At 41.3% G+C, this 27,461-nt stretch overlaps 1 protein-coding gene across 8 annotated transcripts in view; it reads left to right on the top strand.

Moving 5' to 3' along the window:
• Positions 1-27,461, top strand: part of PHLDB2 (pleckstrin homology like domain family B member 2) — a 103,376-nt gene that overhangs the window by 3,299 nt on the left and 72,616 nt on the right. For 7 of the 8 annotated variants that reach the window (XM_073306059.2, XM_073306041.2, XM_073306010.2 and 4 more), the window contains exons 2-3: positions 16,605-16,715; positions 22,676-24,000. In XM_073306059.2, coding sequence (XP_073162160.1) covers positions 16,667-16,715; positions 22,676-24,000 — 1,374 coding nt within the window. In that variant the 5' untranslated portion in view covers positions 16,605-16,666. The remainder of the gene's footprint in view (positions 1-16,604; positions 16,716-22,675; positions 24,001-27,461) is intronic. The other variant, XM_073306021.2, reaches the window with a different exon arrangement.

The raw sequence follows: 27,461 nt of genomic DNA, 5'->3' as shown, positions 1-27,461 counted from the left end.
AGTGGTGAGGTGAATTACAGCTGAAATCATTAGTTGAGGTTGCCCATTGATGGGGGAACCTGAAGGACACGAGGTGGAGGAACTGCCATGGAAATAAGGGTCCTAGAAATCAAGTGAGAAAAGCAAATCAAGAGCAGTGGAATGATGGATTGTGGGAAAGGTGACAGAAGAATAAAGGAGGATGAAGATGAAGAGGGCCTTAGACTTAATTACAAAGAAATGCCCAGGGATTTTTGTGAGGAGTCCCTTGTTTTAATAGAAAGAAGGTAAAATCTAAGCTACAAGTGAATCTTAAGGAAATATGAGAAGAAATAGTGGGAGTGGTTAGAGGAGGAGTATTATCAAGGAGCTTAGAGGGAAAATAGAGTAAGGAGAAACAACAGTAGCTGAAAAGGTCAAGGTGTTTTGTTTTGTTTTTTTAAGGACAAGGGAATACAAGATACTGCTTCGACACTGAAGGGAAGGAGCAAAGTCCACCAGGAGGAGTTGGGAATGGGGTTTTAGGGGGAGAGAAACAGAGGGTGGGTCAGATGTATATAGGGAGTCCACCTTGAAATCAGAGACTGGGATAATAAAGCAAAGAATGTAGGGTGGGGAGTACAAGTCACTTCACAGAGCATAAAGAAAAGGAGTACTTGTGGCACCTTAGAGACTAACCAATTTATTTGAGCATGAGCTTTCGTGAGCTACAGCTCACTTCATCAGATGTTCATCAAACATCTGATGAAGTGAGCTGTAGCTCACGAAAGCTCATGCTCAAATAAATTGGTTAGTCTCTAAGGTGCCACAAGTACTCCTTTTCTTTTTGCGAATACAGACTAACACGGCTGTTCCTCTGAAACCTGTCATTTCACAGAGCATGTCTGTTTCTTTTCCACTTGAGGATCCCAAGAAAAGAGGTGTGGAAAATGTGCTAGTGATGGTGTAAGACTCACTATTGTGTTTAATGCAAGTACAATATACTTGTTTGTTCCATTTTAATTTGTCAGTACAAGCAGTTACTTCTGCTGTGCACTGGCAACACTTACAGCATACCTGCCTTCAAACCAACTATGATTCCCTTAGTCTTAAATAAAGAGCTCTAAATTGATACCCTGTACAGTGGGATTCAGGCCAGGTGCTGCTTGAGAGCCCTGATCCTGAGTTCTGATCTGGATAGATGTGCCCACACAAAGTCCCCTCAAAACGAAGAGTGTCATTCCCTCTGAAACCACACTGTTTTCTGCCCACATGGACTGCAAAGCAGGATTGGAGCCTTAAAATGTAAACTTGGTCGAGCTGAACTCCTTTTTTTCCTGCCCAAACGTCCTTTGTAGGTGGAATGAGATTTGCATTGAACTGTTTTCTTACCTGCAATAAATATTTCAAATGGTGTAATTACTGGCATGATGGTCATCTGCCCTGCTGGATGTGTGTTAACAGAACAACCTCCTGAGCCCTTTGTAAAATGTAGCTGTATTCATTAAGATTGACCTGTATCACAGTTAAGGAGCACAATAGCTAAAGTGCATTTTGTCAATTTCAAGCCATTATCACTGTAACTATAGTAATCTGGCTTGTAAAGCTCTTTTGATGAGAAGCATTTAATGGGGGACTGTGTAAGCTGCTCTAAAAATGCTGGAAAATTAATAAGGAATAAAAACTAGAGGGGGCACTCAGATATATGGGACAAGAATAATAAAAAAAGAGACAAAATTAGGAGAATGGGTAAAGAAAATAAAAGAAGGAAATTTTCTTAGGATAAGTGGAGGCTGAAGGAAACTGATCAATGAAAAGAAACTGACAGATGCAAAGAGGCAGTAAAAGACATAGGATCAAAGAAAACTAGATTAAGGATAAAGAGTGCATAAGAGACAGTGGGAAGAGGAAAATGTAATAGATGGGGGAAATTGTCAAGAACATCTGAGGATAAAAAAATAATAATATAAGAGCAGAAAACCCTTGGAGCTGTTGTGATTAGCGTATACATTCTGGGGTTTATTCAACTCCTTTGTGTGGCAAACTCTCATTAAACCTGGTAGGCACATGCATATAACTCCTAAAGGAGAATTTAAATGTCTTTATTGGTGTCAGTTAAGATAGGATGTAAAGGGATAAACTTTTATTTTTTTATTTTATGATGTATAAAGTTGGATTCACAATTTATTTTGTTTTCCAAAAGTCCCCCTCCTTTCCCTCTGTAGTTTACCTTAAAAGTATTACGAATATCTATCTAGCGTTGGCTTCCCTGTCTTTTTCTAGTATATCTTCCAGAGGAGTAAGGAATAAGAATCAAATAGGTTCAGTCTATTTTTGTTCTTTCACAACCATCAGGACTAGAGGTGTACATTTTCTTTTTTTGTGGGAACTTGGCAGAAATGGACTTAGGCGTATAGTCAACACAAAAAGCCTTCCACTTGCCACTGGTAAATGTATTTCTGAAGCCTTGATTTACAAGCTTTTCCACTGTACCCAAAGTTTTAACAGGAAAATATGTAATGGAACAGTGTCACAGGAATACAGTGGGAGCATATTATTGTTGGGGTGAGTTGTGCAAGTCATAGTGATAATTGTGGATTCTTAATTTCAATTACCTGATGGGGAACTAATCCTTCCAAAATGGAGAAGATGATAAAACTTAACTTGGGGGATTCCTTGCCCTTCTCTTTCACCCCCATTTTGCTCCATGAAAAGTTGGATTTGACTTGTGGTTTTTTTAAAAGGTATTATTTTTGTTAGTGGTAGTTTTGTGCTTGTGCAAAATGAATTAACTATATCCAGCTGGAGATGTAAAGTCCCCATATGGCCTCAATCACCTAAAGTAGCACAGGGGAAACAATGGCTTATATGACTTCAAATTAGGGAGGAAATGAAATCTGTTATTTGCATACACATTAAAATATTAAATAATACAATCTATTGCTTTCATATTCAAGGTGTATGGAATCCTTAAGAAGGTTGAGATTGGGAGCCCTTGGAATATATTAGTTAGAAAATCCTTAAATTCTAACTTTATCCTATGCATCCCACTAATTATTTATTGACAGGTTTCAGAGTAGCAGCCGTGTTAGTCTCCACAAAAAAACAGGAGTACTTGTGGCACCTTAGAGACAGCTGTAGCTCACGAAAGCTTATGCTCAAATAAATTTGTTAGTCTCTAAGGTGCTACAAGTCCTCCTTTTCTTTTTACTAATTATTTAGTAAATCTTTAGCTTTTTGCCACAAACAATTTTCAATCGGACACCCTCAGCGGACAAAGATTTCTCTTATGTCAACGTTTAAACATCCAATTTTATAGTCACCGAACCATAATATCCACAGGAAATTCACGTACTCCTTTTCCAAAACACATTTAAAATGGTCATCTTTCATGGAACTGATTAAATTTAATATGTGGTTTGTATTTCTTCAGTGTACCAGAAATAGCAGAACCAACTGACACAACACCACCAATTCTTATGAAGTAGTGTGCTCTATTTTTTTTTTTTTTTCTGGCAAAAAGTGTGATGCTTGTGCACAATTTCTTTCATAAAAATAAAGAGAAAAATAAAAAGCCTAATTTGGGGGCACCTTTTTGGAATGGCTAAAGCCATACTTCTGATAAAACAGATGTGATCCAAAAGTGGTTTCTTCAGGCAGACAAGCCTAGCTGGGTGAAAAATTGTGCTGTTCCTTTTTGTCTCAACAAGGCGCCTTCTCCCATATCTCACATGCCATTTCCTTAGAGGAAAAAGGGTGCTTCCTCTGCCACTCCCTGTTCCACATCAGGAAACCTGTAGGATTGCCAGGGAAGGACTCTACAGTGGCAAAGCTGATTAACACAAAACCAAATGGATGCTTGACTTTACGGTTTGAAAAATACTTTGAATTAATTGAGGGTTTGCAAAAGGTGCCAGATTGCCAGGTTTGGAGACCAAAAACCTCTCTTCTCACATAATTAGACTTTGTGCTCATTAGCACCACAGAGGCAGATGTAAAAAATCAGTCTGTATCCTAGAAAGCATTGAGCATTTCCAGGAAACTTCTGATTGTATCTGGGCATTTGATGTCGCTCAAGGTTCTAGTCTATTGTGGGGGTTTTTTTTGTGGGAGTGTGAAGGGGGAAAAGGGGAGTGGAGAAGAGTTTGGATGGATTTTTAGGTACCAGCCTTGCAGTTTTCTTCTAAAGGGGTGGTCATGTTCTCTGTTCAAGTTGTAGCCATAGTTGCAGCTTTTAACAATATATGGATTACTGTATGTTTACCTGATTTTTTGGATGTTTACTATATGAGTATATTGGTTTAGTTTCATACCAGACTGTAAGGAAAAACAAGCAGGAAGAGGAAGAAGAATAGCTCAAAATAAGCTACCCCTGAGCAAACACATGAGGGTTGCTACAGAACAATGGCAGGGCTATTGGTTCCAAGGAGGCTGGCCTCACTTTCTGCTGAGCCAATCGGACTGGTTTTGTGCAGAAGATCCAAAGCCTAGGAACTGACAAGAACAGAGGAACTTTGATTGGTTTAAAGAGGAACCCTCAATAGAGGAAGTAATTTTTGGGAAGCTGTTTGGGGGGGGGGGGGGGGACCAGTCTGACATATGGGACCTGCAAGTATGTCTGAAGAAAGTAGGCCTTTCTAGCTACCATCAGCGTAAGCTGTTTGGTAAGATTAATAGAGTTCAAGGCTTGAAGGAACCAACGTGATCATGTAGTCTGACCTCTTATATAACACAGGCCATAGAACTTCCCCAAAATAATTCCTAAAGCATATCTTTTGGGGGTGGGGGGAAACAAATCAGTGATGGAAATTTGATAAATTGTTCTGTTGCTTAATTATCCTCACTGTTAAAAAATATGACTTATTTCCAGTCTGAATTTGTCTAGCTTCAACTTCCAGTGATTGCATCATGTTACCCCTTTCTCTGCTAGATTGAAGAGCCCATTATCAAATATTTCTTCCACATGTAACTGCATATAGATTGCAATCAAGTCACCCCTTGACCTTCACTTTGTTAAGCTAAATAGATTGAGCCCCCTGAGTCTGTCACTATAAGGGCTGTTATCTAAACCTTTTATCATTCTTGGGGCTCTTCTCTGAACACTCTGCCGTTTATCGACAGCCTTCTTGAAGGGTGGATGCTGAACTGGACATAGTGTTCCAGCTGCGGTCACACTAGGGCCAAATACAGAGGTCAAATAACTTCTCTCCTCCTCAAGATTCCTCCATTTATGTGTCCAAGGATCTATTTATCCCTTTTGACCACAGCACTGCACTGCCTGGGAGTTTGTGTTCAGCTGATTATCCACCATGACCCCAAAATCTTTTTTCAGAGTCACTCCTTCCCAGGACAGAGCCTCCCACTTTGTAAATATGGCCTACATTCTTTGTTCCTAGATGTATAAATTTACCGATAGTAAAACACATATTGTTTGCTTGCACTCAGTTCAAGGAGTGATTCACATAGCTCTGTACCAGTGAGCTGTCCTCTGTTATTTATCTCTTCCCCACTTTTGTGTCATTTGAAAAACGTTATTAGCAATGATTTTGTGTTTTCTTCTAGGTCTTTGATAAAAATGTTGAACTGCATTGGGCCAAGAACTGATCCCAGTGGGACTCCAATAGAAACACACCCATTTGATGATGATTTCCCATTTGACAATTACATTTTGAGACCTATCCATTAGCTAGTTTTTAGTCCATTTAATGTGTGTCATGTTAATTTTATACCATTCTAGTTTTGTAATCAAAATCTCTTAGATGCAAGTTATCCGGAACTGCGGATTTAAAAATATCTAACTTTAGTAGCTGCTGTTGAATATCCTCCTAAGGTACTAATAGAATGGAAAAAGTATCATCATCAGCTATCACTACTATTGATTAATGTAGATGGCATAAATGGGCCCAAAAAGTTAAATGTGTTAATATGACCCTGTCGCTGTCCAATATTAAACAAGGATTGGGGTTTGGTATGCAGAAACCTCAGCCTGGTCAGTACCATACATTACCAAAAATCCTTCTTAACCTTTTATGAAAGATACAGAAAAAAGGGGACAACATTTATAGTATTTGAAATGTAAAATGTTAAGCAAGGCTTTCATTTTAAGATCATTCTTTATTCCCTATCCCTTTAGCTGGAAAGAGTCATTAGAAGACACCCTTCCCACCCCTCTTTGACAGTCTTAGAGGGTAAAGATAGTAATTACTGTCCTTTTGGGGAGAAGAGACGTTAGTTGAGATTGGCTGGAGCTGTTTTTGCTGTTAAAATCCCATTATATTTCCTAGAAGACAAAACAAGACAAACACAGAGAGAATGAAAAGAACAGTAAAGATAAGAAAATGCATCTTGTGTCTCTGGTGTTGATGCTCACTTGCAAGAATCTTGCTGGAAAAACACAGGCCTGGCACGTGGTCTTATTAGCCACTTTGAGACCTGGTAAACTTGTTCCAGTGTTGCTATTTAAGGCATTGTATTTAGCTGCCTCTATTGTCACAGGCTTACAGCAGTGTTGTAAAATATACAGTCTTGGCTGGCTAAGCCAAACTCTTTCTTAGACAGAAGGAAAAAGGAGAGGGATAGGAAAGAAGAAATAAAGGGGAAAGGGAAAGGACACAAAGGGGAAGGTGGTATGATGAAGTCTCACATCCCAGTCGGTGTTCAGGATTTGGCCAGAGCCTGTGGAGTGCCAGTGTTATCTGGATCATTGTCTCTGGCCCAGTCGGCTAAGGACATCCCTTGGGATCAGGATAACAAAGGCCCACTGGTGTTATGGTAGATACGAGGGTCTCAGGAGATAGTTAGGGTGGCAGCCATCACGGTGAAACTCTCTCCTTCCTAATCTCCTATCTGTTCATCCATATTTTCCCGACAAAGTTGTTGTGGTGTTTTTTTTTTTTTTTAAAAAAAAGACCCCCCCCAAAGAGAATGATGTGTAGAATAGCTCATCCCCTCCTTATATTGTTCACCATCTAACTTCTGACATACCAAGTTTGGTCCATTGATATTTGGTCCCACATTTCTCTTATTTACTAGCTATGACTAACACAGTCTTTGAATTAAATCACGAGGCCTTTTTGTTTTGACTAATTCAGTTTTCCTGTCACCCTTCTGCATCTTTTCTGTTCAACACTTGTAATCATAGGTTATTGTGACGTTTTATGAACTTTCATTCATTTTCCATGGTTGAGCTCACAATTAGGCCCACTTATTAAAGCACTATATCTGTTTCTCCCCCCAAATATATAACACAAATATTCATTGTAAATATGCTTTTCTGCATTATTATTGATAATTCTACCATTTTAATCTAATAATGGACCAATACCATTGTTACGATTTTGTTTTGTTCCTAATATACTTGAAAGACTCCTTATTGTCTTTAATTACACTGGCCAAACTGGACAGTCTCTACGCAAAAGAATAAATGGACACAAATCACACAGCAAGAATTGTAACATTAAAAAACCAGAAGGAGAGCACTTTAGTCTTTCCGGATACTCAATAACAGACTTAAAAGTCGCCATTCAACAAAAAAACTTCAAAAAGCAGACTCCAACAAGAAACTGCAGAACTGGAATTAATTTGCAAACTGGACACCATCAAATTAGGCCTGAATAAAGACTGGGAGTGGATGGGTCACTACAAAGGTAATTTTCCCACTGATATTCACCCCTGCTTGTCAATTGTTGAGAATAGACCACTTCCACCTTAATTGAATTGGCCGCGTTAGCACTGACCCCCCCCCCCCGCCCACTTGGTAAGGCAACTCCCATCTTTTCATGTGCTGTAATATATATACTGCTTACTGTATTTTTCACTCCATGCATCTGATAAAGAGGGTTTTAGTCCATGAAAGCTTATGCCCAAATAAATTTAGTAGTCTCTAAGGTGCCACAAGGACTCCTTGTTGTTTTTACTGGCCATGAAGTTCTCTTGTGTCCCTTTGCTTCACTTATCAATTTTCTGCAATTCCTAGCTTCTGATTTATATTCATTACTATCAACTTCCCCTTTCTTCCATTTGTTATATTTTTTAGAGTTGCTTTCGCTTCTGTAAACCAAGTTATTTTTTAACCAATATGGCCTTCCTCAGTTGTGGCTTTTTGGGCATCTAGTAGATTAGTCTTAAACAATTCCCAATTATTGTTCACATGTTTGTGATTAAATTGTACCTCCCAGCTGATATGGCTTATAATTGTTTTCAGCTTTCTGAAAGTGGCCCCTTTAGAGCACCAATTATATATATTCTTGATCTAGACTTTATTCTGTTTGCACATTATAAATGTGATCAAGGTAGATGTATACAGACTGTTATTCTTACTGTTAAAATAAATAATACTTTAAAGAAGCTGTTTGGTCACTATATTCTCTACTGATCACAGACAGGGGACTGGACTAGATGAATTCTCAAAGTTTGTAACTGGGCACGTCACTCACTACCGTGGCGCCTCCTGCTGGCCATCACAGGAATTCACTTAGGTTGCCAGTGCACCCTCCTCAGGTGGAGTCTCACCTGTTTTCACTCCTGTCTCACATCCAGGACCCATGTCACACCCCGGACAGGGTCATCCTCTTCTGGACACAGCCCTTCGGCTGTGCCCCACTCGGGTTCTTTCTCCACTTCCAGGGGACTGACAGTTCTCTGTCCAACCACTTGCCTCAATGGCAATCTGAAGTCCAGGTTCTAGCCACTTGTCTCAGTGGCAGACTGCAGTCTACACACAGGCCACTTCCCTCAAGTGGCCAGTGCAGGCAAGGGAGAGGTGGGGGGAGCCTGGGCCCACCCACTACTCCGGGCCCTAACCCAGGTCCCTATTGCCAGCAGCCAGTTACTGTCCCTCCTCCAACTCCACCATCTCTTTCCTGGGCCACTTCTCCCATGGTCCCAGCACTGTCTCTGCCCTTGTATCAGGACCTCAGTTTGGCAGCCATCAGCCTGGAGCTTTCTCCTACTCTGCTGACCCTGCCCAGTCCATGGTGCTCTAACCCTCTCAGCCAGCCAGCCAGCCCGCCCGCCCGCCCGCCCTCCTCCCTCAAACTCCAGGGAGTTACTGCTTCCCCCTCTGCTCAGCAGTCCCTTCTTATATGGGCCAACTTGGCCCTGATTGGCTCCTCCAATAAACCTTCCTCTAATTGGCTGGCACTACAAGCCTTTTCCTTATTTGCTGTGTCCCATGCAGCGCCCAGCGCCCGCCCCCTGGGTTGCTTTAACCCCTTACATCCCAGTGAGGGGCGGCCGCCCCATCATAAGGTCCCTTACAGTGCTATGCTTCTATGACTGAGTCCCAAAGGGAAAAAACACAGATGTACAGATCCAGTTAGTCTTTCTGGGAAAGCATAATTGATACACAGGGTGCTGTAGACCAGGGCCCAGTCTCAGAGTGGGAGGACTGTGGAATTCTATGAGATATGAAATCTTGAAGCTTGACACCTGAGAGGTTGCACAGAGAGAGAGAGTGTGCTTCAACAAGCCCTGCAACCAAGACAGTCATATTCTCTGCTCACGATGTAGCCAGACTTCTAGCTGAGTTATCCTTCATGTTTATAAGACAGGAAAGTTCTTCTTTGTCACCTTGAATCAGAATCTTCTCCATGAGATGGGTCTAATAATTCAGAAACCCATACATGTTAGAACATGTTGAACTGTATTGATGATGTGTGGCTATCTTAGAAGGCAGGGATAGAAAAGCTAAAGTTTTTGTCTTTGCTTACAGCAGACCATGGCTTTAATGTAAGCTGGTCTGGAATCTTGAGAGAAACAAGGTGGGTAAGGTAATGTCTTTTATTGGACCATCTTCTGCTGATAAAAGAGACTCTTTCAAGCTACATTGAGCACTTGGATGAGAAGAAAGTGGGGTACATATCTTTTCCAGAGAGTTACTATACTTTGTGAGAAAGTAATTGAATTCAGCAAAGTCTTAGAGTAGGTCATGGATGAGCAAACTTTTTGAACCGAGGACCACATCGGGGTTGCAAAACTATATGGAGGGCCGGGTAGGGAAGGCTGTGTCTCCCCTATCAGCCCCCCACACTTCCTGCTCCCTGACTGCCCCACTTAGAACCTCGACCCATCCAACCCTCCCTGCACCTTCTCCCCTAACCGCCCCCTCCCGGGACCCCCGCCCCTAACCGCTACCCGGGACCCCACCGCCTATTCAACCGCCCCTTCTCCCTGTCCCCTGACTGCCTTGACCTCTATCCAGACCCCAGACCCCTTACAGGCCCCCTGGGACTCCTACGCCCATCCAACCCACCCTGTCCCCTGCCTGCCCCAACCCGTATCCACACTCCCGCACTCTGACAAACCCCCTGGGACTCCCACCCCCATCCAACCCCCACTGCTCCCTGTCCTCTGACTGCCCCGCCCCCATCCACACCACTGCCCCCCCCCCACCAGAACCTCCGCCCCATCCAACTGCTCCCTGTCCCCTGACTGCCCGCCAGAACCCCCCGCTTCCTGCCTTCTTACCATGCTGGAGCCAGCCACGCCTCCATGCAGCCAGGCAGGAGTGGCGGGCCAGAAAGCTGGTGGCGTAGCACGCTGAGGCTGCGGGAGAGGGGGAACAGCAGGGGAGGGGCCAGGGACTAGCCTCCCTGGCCAGGAGCTCAGGGGCTGGGCAGGACGGTCCCGCAGGCCAGATGTGGCCTGTGGGCCGTAGTTTGCCCACCTCTGGAGTAGATAGTCAAATTTGAGGGCTTTGTTTCATAAGATTACTTGCTTAGTAAATGTGCATCTATGGTATCGGATATCCCTGTCAGATTTATTTGGACTTGTCTTTGTGATTCATTTGTTAATAAAAGACTAAACTTTCCACTCTCTGGAAAAGCAGACTGTGTCATAGCCATGACAAGCTGCTCCGAGGCTAAACAGTCAGTGTAAATGAGAGGAAGAACAGCACATGTGGAGAGAAGAAACCATCCAAATTTCTGTGTTTTGTAAACTGAGGGTGGGATAAAGCCATTTCTGTGGATTGGTGGAATTGGTGTGCAGGAATATTGGTATACAATTTATAAACTAGTTTTTAAATGTGAAGTAATACTTGTATTATAACTAGGATGACCAGATAGCAAGGGTGAAAAATCGGGGTGGGGGCAGGGGTAATAGAAACTTATATAAGACAAAGCACCAAATATCAGGACTGTCCCTATAAAATCAGGACATCTGGTCACCCTAATTATAACTGGACTGTTTTGTTAGAGTAAGAGCCTGTTTGAGTAGTGAATCATTGCGTTTGATGGTTGTTAATAAAACAAAACTTAAAAGTTTGGCTTGGGCAACGTAAAGATGAGAGTTCAGTCCTAAAGCTGATTCTGTGCACTTCAGATGACTTTGTAAGTCCCAGATGAAATCACTTTGTCTCCTAACAAACAAGGCAGAGTGCACTGTATGCTCATTAATGGTAGTTGGACTCCATTGACTTATATGGAAGTTGGATCAGGCTGTAAATAACTAATCTGAGTATGTGTGGATGACTGTATTCAATAAACTATGCTTCTTGACCTATTCATTTAATTATTTTCCCAAAAGTTTATATTTCGCAGCATTACCTGATTTGTAACATAAAGTACGTTTGAAAAAGACAGGTTTAATCAGGTGATAGCTATATATATACTAATACTATCTCTAAAAAGTGAATTTTTATTTTATTCTCCATTGTAATTTCTATATACAAACAGTAAACACAATGAAATCCTTAAAGATGACATGCAAAAGATTTTTTTATAATTGTGCTTTTTTTTTTTTCTTTTTTATTAAGCAGGCCTGAAGAGTTTTGTTTTTAATTTTTCTAGTTTGTGCTTTTACACTAGAAATAGCAGAAATGTCAAGTTTGGGTTATCTGATTTTGTTAGAGGTCTTCTTGAGGGAGGTGATAACACAGATGTGTGTTGAGAACTCTCAAACCTGAATTGAGATAGTGTGACACGTAATTTTTAACAAAGACATTACATTCTTTCTCTTGCTTGTTTATTAGGCAATGGAAATAAATTAGGTATTCACAAAAATAAACAAAAAATGTTTTCAACTGTTTCATTCAAACAGTTGAAAACACTTCCCCTCTTGGTTGCTCAGTGTTCAATCTCTTGTCATATACAATTTTTATTGGTTACAAGATTGTCATAGAGTCTTCATGGGAAGTAAGACCTGAACTTCAAATACAAAAACAAGCAGATTTTTCTGTGTTTTTAACAAAAGTCTTATCGGCTGATTTCATACATCACAATGCAGCTAAAATAGGAACAAGCTCACTTATGTTGTTTTCCTTTTCAGTTTACCTTTTAAATTCTGCACTACAGATATTTTAGAATGTATAAGCAGTTGTGACTTAAAAATCTTTCTTAACCCTCCCCCCAAAAAACCCAACACCCGCTCCCCAACTGTAGTGCTTCTGTCCCCTACTCCACTATTAGTTTTCCATCTTTTCCTTTCACTGATTGGTAAATATAAATTATATTTTTTGGGTGGTAAAATATTGTCATAAATGTATGTAATTCTGCTCTTTGATAAGAAATTGAACACATACTGGGAAGTTAAAATACCTATTGCTTTCACTGTTGTGTGAGCATCAGATGTGCACCATATGTGAGTTTTGAGTTTTCCATCACTGCCAGTTCTCCTTGGCTTGTGATATGCTTGTAATTTGTATGGCCATTGGAAAAGAAAGGACTATTTGCCCATGCCACAGGTTCTTAAAATGTGGTTAGCTTGTATATGCTGAGAGAACTTGTTTCTTTACAGAAAGTATATTTACAGTGGAATAAAGTTTTGTTAATACTGCCTTTCCTACAAACAGTGCCCCAAGATATTAATGCAATTACAGAGCTAAATAGGATTTAAACGTTGGGGCAAGGGTTAAGACAAGTTTTCGGCTGAGATGCTTAAGGAAATGGAGAATGATACTGAAGGCTGTAGGAGCAGCAGCAGGGAAAGTTCTTGCACTGTAAGGAGAACTGTGTGGAGACTAATTGGCTTACAGTATGTTTTAGTAATAGTTAAAAATTGACCCTATCTCTTAACTAGAAACCTAGCCAGCTAAAAATCAACAGTGATTACATGTTGCCATGGAGAATGGGACTGAATGCTTAGTCTTCTGCTTTGTTCTCAGGCAGTTGGTAGGGGCTTGGGAGCACTGCACATGATACTCTATTAGCTCCCCGAGGGACTGAAAGATTGATGGGGTGCAGATGTAGCAAGGTCAACCCTTTTCCTGCTCGTGAGCGTCTGCAACATGGACACTTTGAGTAAGGACAGTTAACGGAAGGGGGATGCTGAGGGAGCTGGGAGATAGAGGCAATAGAGAAAAATCCTTTCTGTTCCTTTAAGAACCCCTGGAGAGGTCACAGGGGGGTGAACGTGACAGTAAACTCTCAGTGGCACAATAACACTAAACTAATGTATTAAGTTTAAAACCCAGGCTTAAGCGCTCTCTGGAAGACTCGGGAGGGCACTCATTTACGGGGGTACAAGGTTTCAGAGTAACAGCCGTGTTAGTCTGTGTTCACAAAAAGAAAAGGAGGACTTGTGGCACCTTAGAGACTAACCAATTTATTTGAGCATGAGCTTTCGTGAGCTACAGCTCACTTCATCGGATGCATGCCGTGGAAACTGCAGCAGACTTTATTTATACACAGAGAATATGAAAAAATACCTCCTCCCACCCCACTGTCCTGCTGGCTATCTCTTCCATCATTTGATCCCTGAAGCAACAAAGCTGGTAGTTTTTTCAAGAAAACAGCAGGATGGCAGCTCCCTCCTTAGCACAGTGAGAGATCTATGATGGAGCAAAAACTCTCCACCCGCAGAAGGGGTGGGAGGTGACTCACTAAAGAAAAAGCATCATCAGTGGGGTCAGTACAGGAATGAGTCACAGAAGTGAGTTTTAGAAAAGGGGCTATGACAGAGGAGAGGGAAGGGGACTGGGTGTACAAGAAGGGAGAGAATATTCCAAGTTGTATGGGGCAACATGATAGAAGGTAGGAGAAGACAAAGGCCTCTGTGGAAGGCCATGGATTGCTTGCTGTGCTTCACTGCCAGGAAGATAATGTACGAAAGAATGACAAGCAAATACTGTACAAAGACAACTGAGACACCATATTTTGTGACTATTAAAGTTGGACAGGTTGCCTGTCTATAGAGAACATTACACAGCTGCCTCTATTCTTTGCTTGTCTCCTGCAACCCTTTTTTTTTTTTTAAATGGCAGAAACGTAAAACCAATCAACATTCATATTGTCATTTAATGGGCATAAATGGTGTCCCTAGCCTCTGTTTGCCAGAAGCTGGGAATGAGCGACAGGGGATGGATCACTTGATGATTACTTGTTCTGTTCATTCCCTCTGGGGCGCCTGGCACTGGCCACTGTCGGAAGACAGGATAGTGGGCAAGATGGACCTTTGGTCTGACCCAGTAGGGCCATTCTTATGTTCTTAAGTATTTTAAAGGATTTTATTTCACTCATTTGTAATCACAGTTGCATTAATTAAAAAAAGACATTTTATTATCATTTCCTTATTACACAAGGGCCTACTTGACACTTCCCATATTAATTTTGGTTTATTTTTAGATCTCTAATTAATGGCAAGGATTGCACACTGGAAATCTCCTGTTAAAAGCTGGGGGTTTTGTGGGTTTTTTGTAACCATATCTAGGGTGACCATACTTTCTAAAGTAAAAATGGGACAGCCAGGCCCAAGCTGCCCCCCGTACCCCCACCTGCAGGGCTAGCCAGAGCCACCCCCCACTGCTCTGTGCCCCATGCCACTGCTCTGTGCCTCTGAGCTCCGTACCGCCCATGGTAGCGGCTGATCTCCCCCCAAGCTCCGCACCGTCAGCCACTGGGACTGACCTCCCTTGAGCTCTGTGCCCCTGCCACCCGCGGCTGGGGCCGAGCCCCCTGCTGCCCGCAGTAGTGGCTGATGCCCCCGAGCTCCGCACCACTAGTGACTGGGACTGACACCCTCCCCTCCCCCAGAGCTTCATGCCCAGCACCTCGCATTGCTACCCTCCCTCAATGTTCCTCCATGCCCCCACTGGGGGTGGGGGGGAGGGCTGCGTCAAACTTTTTAGGTAAACTGGGCATTTCTTTGTTTGCTCTTGCCAGCTGATCAGCTGGGAAGAGCAAATGGGGCAAATGCCCATTTTTCTCAAAAAAGTCAGGATTTGCCAGGACAGAGCTTAAAAACAGGACTGTCCTGGCCAGAATGGGACATATGGTCACCCTAACCATATCCAGAGATTTTTATTTTTTAATAAAAATGAAACAGTCTTTGTTGTTCCCCTATGGTTTAATTCCTTTAGAAGCTTGAGATGGAAATTTGTCCTTCCTAAAATATTTTCTATATCTTGGCTTGTGCACCCTGTTTTGATATATGTTTGTGTGTGATTGCAGGGCTGCTGGCATAAAAGTCTGTTCAAGTTTATTTTTATACTGTGTGACAAAGCTCTGCCCTTGCCTCCGTGGGTCCCGCATTTCCTGGTAGATTTCGCTAGCCTCAGAGGCTCACTGTGACCCTCCACGTAACCCTTCTTTCTCTAGGGACAAGGGTCACAGTCTACTGAGCCATTTTCATCATAAGCCAGCGAGGGAGGTGAGGAGAAGTTATCCTTCCTTGCACAGGGTCTGTTGTCTCCCAGTCTCAGTGATTAATCAGGGGGGCAAAGGTGGTGGGGTGGAACCCCAGGCCCACCCTCTACTCCAGGCTCCAGCCCAGGGACCCTAATAGTATCAGCTGTGGTAGCTGACCTTTTAGAAACATGACATGTGCAATTCCCTGGGCTACTTCCCCCACAGCAGCCCTCACTTCCTCAAGCTCCACTTCACCCTTACCTTGGGGCCTCCTTCCTTGTGCCTGGTATGGTGTGTACTGCTCAGCCTCTCCAACAGCACAACTTCCTTCCACAACTCCTGACAGGTACACCCACCTGACTGGCTGGGAGGCTTTTAACTAATTTCAGCCAGCCCCTGATTGGCTTCAGGTGTCCCAATCAACCTAGCATTCTCCCTGCCTTCTGGAAAGTTCTTAATTGGCCCCAGGTGTCTTAAGTGACCGGGAGCAGCTTCCATTTCACTTAACCTGGTACCAGGGATTTGTTTAGCCTGGAGCTAATATATCTATCTCCCACTACTTTTCTATAGCCATCTGGCCTTGTCCTGTCACAACTGATAATGCTGTTATAGCACTTTTCCCATCTGTCTGAGAGTTTTATGAAGACTCATGCATTAAATGTTTCAAAAGAGCCTTGGTGAGGTAAGTATTCACAATTTTTACGATTTCTAAAGGAAAGATAGACAGGGCTGCAAATAGAACCCAGGAGTCCCGTCTACTGACTAGGCATATTCTCTCTTTTAAAGGAAAAAGAGAGGTTAACAATTTTTTTGTGTGAACAGGAGAAAACCATAAAGAAGTTACATGGACTTTCAGATTGACAAAAGAAGCCTAACAATAAACCAAAATGTTGATGAGCCCTATTTTGTATATTTGATATATCCATTCAAACATCTTTGTACCATTTCTGTTCCAGCTGTTGGTAGTGTTCCTGTCAATCAGGAGAATATTGTGAAAAACTCATTTTAGTTGTGCATTTTAAGAAATGCCTTTTAAAAAAGTTTCTGCATTATTAAAATATTTTTTTCTTCTGTTACTTGCAGGTCAAAATTTACCTGGGTGATTCAAACTAACTTTGTCTTAACCATGCTATAGAAGAAAAAACATGATGCCAAACAGAGGTAACCTTTCCTCCTTCCAGAGCATTGCATCAGGTATAAAATGCAGAAAGCACGTTTTGTAACTTTACTGAAGACTTCATTGATTTTGGTGCTATAATTTTGTTTGCTCTGTAAATTGTTAGTTCTCTGCTCTTGTTATCATCATAATTTAGTTTACTAACTGAGAAGGACCTATTGCCATAGCATCTGGGTGCATCACAAACAAGAACAAATTTCAGTTTTATGTCTGTCCTCAGTGAGTAGCAGAACTGACCCTCTGATTAACTACCTAGACAGAGAAACCAGACAAGGAAGAAAAGAGAAGATGCTGCCTCTTTATAACTCTCTCCAGCAAATACTTGGCTTAAAAGATGATCCTTGCACTGTGCACCGAAGGTTAACCAATTAGAGCTCTGGCTGACCTCCAGAAGGAATGAATTCCTTACACATTACCAAGCACACCCTGCCTCTAGTCTTCATGTGTATGGAGTGCCAGCAAGAGTATCTAAGGAGTCATGATACATTGGGAGAGTCATTACTGAAACAATAACTTTAAAAAACTCCACCAAAGATCTGGTTTGTGGACAGTCAGCTAGATTCAGTTAAGCATGTGCAGAAGCCCTCTTGATTTAAGTGCTTTGCTTCTTTGAGGCTGATGTGCTGAGGAATTGACATAAGGTAAAGTATGGAACAGTTAAATTCAAGCGGCTGCATAGAAGTATTTCTGACTTTTGTTTGTTTTGCTTTTTGACATATGAAGTACAATGAACCCTTCTTTGCTCTGATGAACAAGTGTGATAATTTTCATGAGTTTACTTGTTCTTTGGCAAAAGGCTTTATTTTTCATAAGATTAAATGTGCCCCTTCAGTGTTGAAGGGTAGTAATGAAACAGTCCCTAACATTACATTACTGTGCCTAAACATATTTCTATACAGGAGTCAGTGGAAATTATGCCAAAAATAGGGTAACTTTTGATGCTAATTTAGTCTAGTTGCATCATGATCTTGTTTTGAATAGTTAGTATTTGATGCGAGATTAATTGAAAGTGTGTGAGAGAGAGATTTGGAATGGGGAGGGTGAGGGGGGTTGTTAAGTACTATTAAGAATGGAGGGGTGGATATGAAGAATAAGCTCTCACAATCACAAATAACTTTCACGTTTTTGGTCTTTGGGTTCTGAACTTCTAAACACCACTCATACAAGCGCTTTATCTTTTTCAGCTGGTTTTGTTTGGTTTTACCAGAACACGAATGGCTTTTTTTTCTTTTTGTCAATTTGAACTTGATTGTCACCACTAAATAAAACTTGTAGAAGTCCTGTTGAAGTTTTCTAACTGAGCCACACAGTTCCTTATAATGTGAAATTTTAAAGTACCAGCAGTGAGATATGAAGCCTTTCATCACTAAACTCACTGCCTCAAATCCAGCCGAGTTTAATTGGTATTTAAAAGTCATTAACATTCAATGCTGATTGACCCTGTGAAATGAGTTGGTGGTGTTGTCTTCTTTCCAGGGACCTACATGTTACAGCATGAAAGGGTATGTGATGTCATACTCTTGGGTTCAGGTCTGAAGCTGCAGATAGAGTTTTCAACTGGCATAGCAGGGAAGATCCTTTCATGGATCAGTAAATGGTTAAAAGATAGGTAACAAATGGTAGGAATTAATGGTCATTTATCACAATGTAGAGAGGTAAATAGTGGGGTCCCCCAAGGAATTGTACTGGTACCTGTGCAATTCAACATATTCTTAAATTATTTGAAAAAAGGAGTGAACAGTGAAGTGGCAAAGTTTGCAGATGATACAAAATTATTCAAGATAGTTAAGTCCAAAGCTGATTGTGAAGAGTTATAAGGGGATCTCAGAAAACTGGTTGATTGGGCAACAAAATGGCAGATGAAATTCAACACTGATAAATGCAAAGTAATGCACATTGGAAAAAATAATCCCAGCTATACATATATAATAATGGGTTCTACATTTGCTGTTACTTGGAGTCATCATGGATAGTTCTCTGAAAACTTCAGCTCAGTGAGCAGCAGTGGTCAAAAAGCCTAACAAGGTGAGGAACCGTTAGGAAATGGATAGAAAATATGACTGAAAATATAATCATGCCACCATGTAAATCCATGGTATGCCCACACCTTGAATACTGTGTGCAGTTCTGGTCTGCCCATCTCAAAAAAGATATATTAGATTTGGAAAAGATACTATATAGAGAAAGGCAACAAAAATGATCAAGGGTATGGAATGGTTTCCATACGAGGAGAGACTAAACAGATTAGGGCTATTCATCTTAGAAGAGAGCTGACTAAGGATGGGGATATGATAGACATCTATAAAATCACGAATGCTGTGAAAAAAGTGAATGGAGAAATGTTATTTACCCTTTCCCAAATACAAAAACTAGGGGTCACCCAATGAAGTTAATAGGCAGCAGGTTTAATACAAACAAGAGGAGGTACTTTTTCCACACAGTGCACAGTTAACCTGTGGAACTCATTGCCATGGTGTGTTGTGATGGCCAAAAGTATTACTAGGTTCTAAAAAGAATTAGATAAGTTCATGGAGGATAGGTCCATCAATGGCTATTAACCAAGGTGGTTAGGAATGCAACCCCATGCTTGGGAGGACCCTAGCCTCTGATTGATTGCCAGAAGCTGGGAGGGACTAATGGGGGTGGATCATTCCAACTGCTCTATTCTGTACACTCCCCCCGAAGCTCTGGTACTGGCCACTCTTGGAGACAGGGTATTGGGAAAGATGGGCCATTGGTCAGACCCAGTATGGCCATTCTTATGTTCTTAACCACTAGATGAGACCATAACTTTAGCAATAAGAAAACAGACTGCACTGTGTGCACATGGTGAATAGGGATGAGATAACCCTTTCCAGTTCATTGATTTCAGTTGGAACTACAGGTACTCAATTTCTCAGAAAATTGGGCCTATGACCAGTCCTGTGCTTGTTATACCAATAAATTAAAAACCAGCAGGATCTTATTAAAGGGAAAAAGGCAAAATACCACATTTATTGTGAATACAGAAAAAATCATAGTAAGCAGTTAGTTATAGCTATAACATTCCATTCAATCTCATATTTATTCACACATTCATTCATACAAACACAAACACACAGGTTCTTCAAGGTTGTTATCATAGTTACCAGCCTTAGACTTGCTCATGCCAAGCCACTCACACACGCACATAGGTTCTGCAAGGTTGTTATAGTTACCAGCCTTAGAGTTGCTCATGCCAAACCCCCCCCCAGCTCCCCCCCCCCACAGGTTCTGCAAGGTTGTTATCATAGTTACCAGCCTTAGAGTTGCTCATGCCAAGCCACTGGCCAGGTGGCCTGGACATGAGGAGGGAGCAGGGCCTTTTCAGATGCTCATCTGATGCTCCTGGAAGTTGGTTTGCAGAATCAGACCCCAAAGTTCTCACTTTCTAGAGTCCATTTTTATAGGAATTTCTTCCTATGCCAGTCTATGGGAATTGCTTCAACACGCTGTTGCTGAATCAATCAGCAGATAGCACATTCTTGACGGCTCCGTGCTGCTAGATGTTATCTTGTTCTTTGGTTCTCCCATTCTTGAGGCTGTTGGGTGGATTCCAGTCTGCCCTCCGGGGGCGGGGTGGGGGGGGTCCTCTGGTTATTTCCACTTGACGCCTTCTTCAGCCGATGGACACTGGATTCTTAGGCTGGCACCTCCCTGATCATTCAGTTATTATCCACACCAAGCATCCATCCACATACATCCTCTATCTCTATTTTAATCACAATTGTTAATACAACAAAAGGGCAGGGAGTCTCTGGGTGCTGTTTCTGTTGTTACAGAGTATTGCTTTGAGTCTCTCTGTGTGTGAATTGCTTTGAGAACAGACCGTCTTAGAATGTACTAACGCAATTAGCAGCTTGCAGGTTTCACACACAGAGGGAGAGAAACAGTACCAAAAACCAAGAGACCTCTTAATTAGTAATACCCTGGAATTTAAACTATGGGGAATCGAACTCATTTGTGATTTTAATACAGAACTTCTTTAATATAATCCAACATGCTCTCACCACAAGACCTTGGTTGCTCTGAAGGATAATTGCTTCCTTAACTTCAAATACACAGCTAATTCATTGATTTAGCCTGCCAAAGAGCTGCTTTAAAGGTTTAGTGAGACGTTTTACATCAGTCAAGGCCTGAGTTCAAGCCCCCTCAGCATTTTGTGTGTTTCTGGCAGTGGCTGATGCTATCACTGACAGAAGGAGAGCAGGAACTGCATTCCTTTCATTGCTTTAAGTACCAGTGATTTGCTTTCTAACAGGGGAAACTCAGAACTCTTGGGCTGAAATTTGGGTCTTGATACGTAACTGAACAAAAAGTGATTTTTCATCTCTTGATCTATGTATTTATAGTTTGTAATTCTGAACTATTGTTCTACCATGGACATGGGATCTTAAACAGCTTTCTGTATTTATAACAACCTTGGATTCCCCTTTAATGAAGGCAAGGTGGCTAACTTCATATTTTTTTTACATCTTAAAGACTATAGTGCTTATAGAGCCCACTGAAGCAAATGGAAGCACTCTCATTGACTTGAGTATGGACCAAGCACATAGTTAATAGGTTGCACTTAGTATCTCTGTGTCTCAGTTCTATATCTGTAAAATGGGATTAATTTCACTTTCCAACCTCACAGGAGTTTTGAGAGGATACATAAATGAAAGATTGTGAGTTGCGCAGATTCTGTAGTGATAGGGGTAGGACTAGAATTCATGAGTTTGTGTCTCCTTCTCATGTGTTGTAAACCAGTTCTCCAGCTTTTTGGGCTCAGGACCCATTTGTAAATGTTCGTGGCCTGTTTCCACCCAGTAAATAGTCTGGGGTGGAGGCCCTGGGGTGGTTTCAGTCAGATACTGACCCCCAGAGAGTTGGGTCCTGCCCAGCATTCACCCCACAGTGGTATCTCCTGTAGCCCCTGTGCTGTGGGGCTGGCTGGGATTGGATCTCCAATCCGGGTGTTGCAATCTCCATGGTTGCAGCGCCGCTCAAGTTTGGCCCCAGCCCCGACTGGACCAAATTTGCGTGAGTAGAGTTGTGACTTGGCTCATGGGGTTGCAGTGCCAGACACTCAAATATGGCTTACCCAGATTCCCGTCATCATAATGGCTGGGCTAAATCTGAGTGGTACTTAGAGTGACCAGGTGTCCCAATTTTATAGGGACAGTCCTGATATTTGGGGCTTTTTCTTATGTAGGCACCTATTCCTCCCCCCCACCCCCTCCCCTCAGGTCCTAATTTTTCACACTTGCTACCAAGTGGTTCTGGGATCTGCGAGACAGCAGGGAGGTGAGCCCAGCCCGCCCTGTTGGACAGGAGCCACTGGAGCTGCCCCACAATCCTTTGAAACATTCCGACAATCCAGTTTTAGGTCCTGACCCATGGGTTGAGAAACCCTGTTCTAAACAATGAGGAGTCCTTGTGGCACCTTAGAGACTAACAAATGTATTTGGGCATAAGCTTTCGTGGGCTAAAACCCACTTCATCAGCCATGCATCTGATGAAGTGGGTTTTAGCCCACGAAAGGTTATGCCCAAATACATTTGTTAGTCTCTAAGGTTCCACATGGACTCCTTGTTTTTGCTGATACGGACTAACACAGCTACCACTCTGAAACCTGTTCTGAAAAACTAGAGTCAGTATTTCTAGTGGGTAGGGCACCAGAACAGGTGTCAAGGAATGTTAATTCTTTTTCCATCTATGTCACTGATATGCTATGTAACCTTGGGGAAATCGCTTGACTGCCCTCTGACTCAATTTCCATCTCTGTCAAATTGGGATTATAAAATTTACCCACCCATCTTTGTAAAGTGCTCTAAGATATGTAATTATATTATTAGAAACAAGTTATTTTTCCATGATAGATTAAGTATATACGATTATTTTTAACTAATTGCGGGGTGAGGCTTTCTCATGTATTTGCTGAAAACTAATTTTTTTCCCCTTTTTTCCTCTCTCACAGATTCCAGTAAGATTATGGCAGAGTACAGCCACATACAAAACCAGCTGGAATTACAAAATACTAGTTTAGGAAAAAGCTCTGTGATGAATTCCTTTGAAAATGATCTCCAGGATATTATGGATAGTCTCAATCAGAAGAAATATTCATCGAGCCTTAAATTTAAAACAAATGGGGACTCCTCTGGTTCCTATTTAACGCTATCACAACCTGTGCCAGCTAAACCCAGCCCTTCATCTAGTGTTAAAAATATACACTCCGCTACCAAAATTCAAGGATGTAAACCCTTTTCTTGTGAGAGCCCTTATCTTTCAGATAAAAGTGTCTCCGTAAAGCATATGGGTTCCACTTCTCCATCCTCCAGTGGGTACAGCCTAGGAAGGACAGACTTTGATATTCATGCCAACAGAGAAAATGAAAAACTCTTTGGACATGTGGATAAGTTTCACTGTTCAAAATATAGTCAAAAAAATAAATCGTATGACAATGTCTTCTTCCCAGCAGTGCTGGATGGGAAGAAGAACTCAGGCTCTCTTCTTGCAATGTGGAATGGAAGCTCAGGTAGTGAAATAATTCTTTCACCTGTTAGCAGTTCAGGGGCCGCAAGCATGCCCTCCAGCCCAAAACAAGGCAGGAGGATGAATATTCAAGACCACCTAACTCTTCATTCAAGACCAGTTAAGCATAAGGAGGCCATGACTGAGACTCTGGGTTCAAGAACTAGGAAGTATTCTGGTGGGTCACTGGGTCATATGGGAGTTTATAGTCGTTCTCTGCCCAGGCTGTACAAATCAACAGAAAGCCAGCTGATGCCATTAAGTTTGCCTCCAAGAAACTCTCTTGGTAATTCCAAAAGAAAAAAACACGGAGAAAAAGATCTACCTCAAAGTGCATTAGATGCTGATAATTACCTTAATTTTTCTTCTTGCAGCTCAGGGGTGTCACCATATACAAATTCTGTGTCTGACAGTAATTCCTATGTTAGTTCAACTTTTAGTGTTCCTGCAAGTCCCCGAATGGCCAGGAAAATGCTTTTAGCATCTTCCTTCTCCCATGTTTCTGATGATTTTGATAGATTTGGACTCTCAGGGACAAGCCCCAGTAATTCTTTTCCCCCTGTGGATCTTGACAGAACATTCTCTGTCAGAAGAAACATTTCCACTAGTTCCATGGAGTTTGATGAAACTGACCTGGAAAGCTTCAGACAGACACCTACCTTGCGGGAGAGAAAGAACAGTATTAGTTCAATTTCTGGAAGAGATGACCTAATGGACTATCACAGGAGACAAAGGGAAGAGAGGCTTAGAGAACAGGAGATGGAACGACTGGTAATTTTTCTTTTCCTTTTAGTTTTCACCAGTGTTTAATGCTTGCAAAACTAACTTTTCAAAGCAAACTGTTAAGACTATACCGTAGATGTGATGCAAAACATCTGCTCCTGTGTTTTGAAATTCAAATACATGACCTTGTGCGCTGGGGCTTGTTTACTATGTCAGTCTCTAAAGTTAATGGATATATAGTATGCTGCATCAACATCTCAGATGGTATCATTCAACCATCTGAAAAAAATGTAGGAAACTCACAGAAATTATGGTAGTTCAATCTGTGGGTTCCGCCAAAATATCTATGTACATAAAACCCACAAATTGCCTGGCAGGGATCTAACACTCTTTTCATTTTTTTTTCCAAGTTGATGGCACTGTTTTGTGGTAAACACTAGGTAAAAAAAAAAACAAAAACAAAAACAAATCTATGTCTCCACTATAAGACTTCAGGGTCATGCTTCAATAAGCAACAAAGAATCAAACAACAAAATTACCTGATGCTGTATGTCACCATGTCTAGTGAGCACCATTTGCCTTGCTTGGTCAAGACTTTGCCTCCCGAGTATCTTCATCAAAGCATTGATTTCTCTACTTGTTGGTCTTTCTAATGATCACAAGGCAGGAGGAGGGGAATCATCTCTATTCTATCTATGGCGGGCTGTAGGAAATAACTCGGTGGGCCGCATGTTTCAGACGCCCTATCTAGGCCAAGTTGAGAGCGGTCTCTGGTTGAGGACTGGATTCTGTTTAATTCTTGCCCCTAAATCCTGTGTATTCCTCACCCCCACTCCTGGCCCCAACCTCATTTACATGAGATTCATAGCAGTAGAGAGGCATTAATTTCACCATTGTTAGCTATTTAGAGACTCTGAACATATTATACTGTAATAGTATACTCAGAGCTAAAGTCTATTATTATTATTTTAAAAACCAAAGCAAACATTTTCAAAGTTGGGTGCTTAAAGTAAGGTACCTAAATCCATAGTTGGATTTCTAAATGGAACTAGCTAGATTTTCAGAGATACTGAGGGCCTTTGATTTTCATTAAAGTCAGTGAGTGCTGCAAATAGAGTTAGATTGACAAGTTGGGGAGGGAGGGAAGATCACCATTTTAATCAAATTTTTACTGAAATCCTTTTTGAAATAAGTATTGTCTCCCATTTTTTGGCCAGCTTTAGGTATGAGTTATCAGTGCTTCTGATAATGTGGTGACTTATTTTGGTGCCAGACTTGAAGTGTCCAATGTGGAAAATTTTGGTTTAACATTTTTACTGTGTTTGAACCATTGACTCCTAATACTGGAATACATTCCAGTGAACAATGCTACCAGCTTGCAAGAGGGAGGTACTCCGTCTCTGAAAAATTCAAACCAAGTATGGTATAGTGGTTTGGTATTTTTAAGAGGAAAAACTTAGATTTTGGGGGGAATGCTTCTACAGTTAGTACTGCTGTTCTCTTGAAAGTAAAATGCCAACCTAAAGATATGTTCTGATTCTGTTTCTAGATGAGATGACTAAATCTTTCCTTTTATTTAGCATTTGTTTCTCCCAGCTCAATACTTCCCCAGAGTACCGGTCCTATAAAAGGAGAATTAGCCTAATGTTTTCTCAACGTGTTAAAATGTGTGAAAGAGTGACTGTTTTAGGTGCTGTATGACTTACACATGAAGGAATTTGCTCCATCTTGATTTAGTCTTCTCTTCAGCATCCTGCTATGTATTACTTTTTGAAGTTATCCAGTTAAGGATTGGAAATTAGAACAATGCATTTTTTCGGGGATTTGAGAGCTTGAGTAACCACTATAATTAGTTAGCTGAGCCCTGGCAGAAAGTATATGTTTGTAAAAATACCATTTCTTTATACCCTGTATATAAAAGTCAGTGTTGGGTCTCCATGCATTCAGAGATGGATTTTTTCGAACGGGCTGAGAACCCACAGCTCCTTGGGACTTCTTTACTTTTAGCTTCAGTTTGAAGACCTGCTAAATGTACTTAACCCTTCTTCCTGCTTGATGGAATGTGGATTTGTATAGCATGTTTCCTGTGGAAAAGATGATAGATAACCAAAAATGCGTGGTTTCAAAGTGGTGTGTAGAAGAGTGGGTTGAATGGCTTGAAGAGAAATGATTTGGGGAAGTTGGTTTTTGTCCAAATATTTGACCTTTTAATGTGAGGTCAGGTAAGCCAGATAGAATGTGTTGAGAGAGATTCTGGCAATGCAAACATCTGTTTTGAAACAGTAGCTTGCTTTTCAGGCATTATAATACTTTTAAAGAGTCAGTGTAGTTTGGCCCACCATTTTCCTTTGAACTAACCCATTATTTTCTTCTCTTTTTATCTTTATGAATTTTTAAAAAAAATCTGTGAAACTTGCATAATAACAGGTTTCAGAGTAGCAGCCGTGTGACTCTGTATGCGCAAAAAGAACAGGAGTATTTGTGGCACCTTAGAGACTAACAAATTTATTAGAGCATAAGCTTTTGTGGGCTACAGCCCACTTCATCGGATGCATAGAATGGAACATATTGTAAGAAGATATATATACACATACAGAGAAGGTGGAAGTTGCCATACAAACTGTAAGAGGCTAATTAATTAAGATGAGCTATTATCAGCATGAGAAAAAAACTTTTGTAGTGATAATCTAAAGGTGACAATTTTGCAACAGAAAAGCTTCAAAAACAGACTCCAAGGAGAAACTGCTGAGCTTGAATTAATATGCAAACTAGACACCATTAACTTGGGTTTGAGTAGAGACTGGGAGTGGCTGGGTCATTACACATATTGAATCTATTTCCCTAAGTTAAGTATCCTCACACCTTCTTGTCAACTGTCTAAATGGGCCATCTTGATTATCACTAAAAAAGTTTTTTTCTCCTGCTGATAATAGCTCATCTTAATTAATTAGCCTCTTACAGGTTGTATGGCAACTTCCACCTTCTCTGTATGTGTGTGTGTGTATATATATCTATATCTATCTATCTATATCTTCTTACTATATGTTCTCTTCTGAGCATCCGATGAAGTGGACTGTAGCCCATGAAAGCTTATGCTCAGATAAATTTATTAGTCTCTAAGGTGCCACAAGTACTCCTGTTCTTTTATCTGTGAAACTGCTTTTTGTGTTTGTTTGCTTGCTTTTAACTTGCACAGGCTGGTGGAGAATGTTGAAACTGCAGCCTTTGTTAGTCCCTGAATATGAAACTAACTGGTCTGCTTTTACTGTTCACAGAGAGTAAAACACCAAAGTAAACGAACAGCACAAACTGTGAACTGTCCATTTCAATTTCTGGAATAATTTTAGCTTCAGTAATGTAATTCTAATTTTGTTACTCATGTGACAAAGTAATTTGCTTTTTAAGAGCAAGGTTTGGTGTTCTTTCTCTCTTTTTAAAAAATATATATATCCATGGGCCAGAGTCCAAACTGCTCCATGGAGGTGTCAATCAAACGTTCCTGTGCCAGC

Source organism: Lepidochelys kempii, chromosome 1 (genome assembly GCF_965140285.1).
Source record: "Lepidochelys kempii isolate rLepKem1 chromosome 1, rLepKem1.hap1, whole genome shotgun sequence".
Classification (NCBI taxonomy): domain Eukaryota; kingdom Metazoa; phylum Chordata; order Testudines; family Cheloniidae; genus Lepidochelys; species Lepidochelys kempii.
The sequence above is the reverse complement of the archived record's forward strand: the minus strand, read 5'-3'. Positions and strand labels throughout refer to the sequence as shown.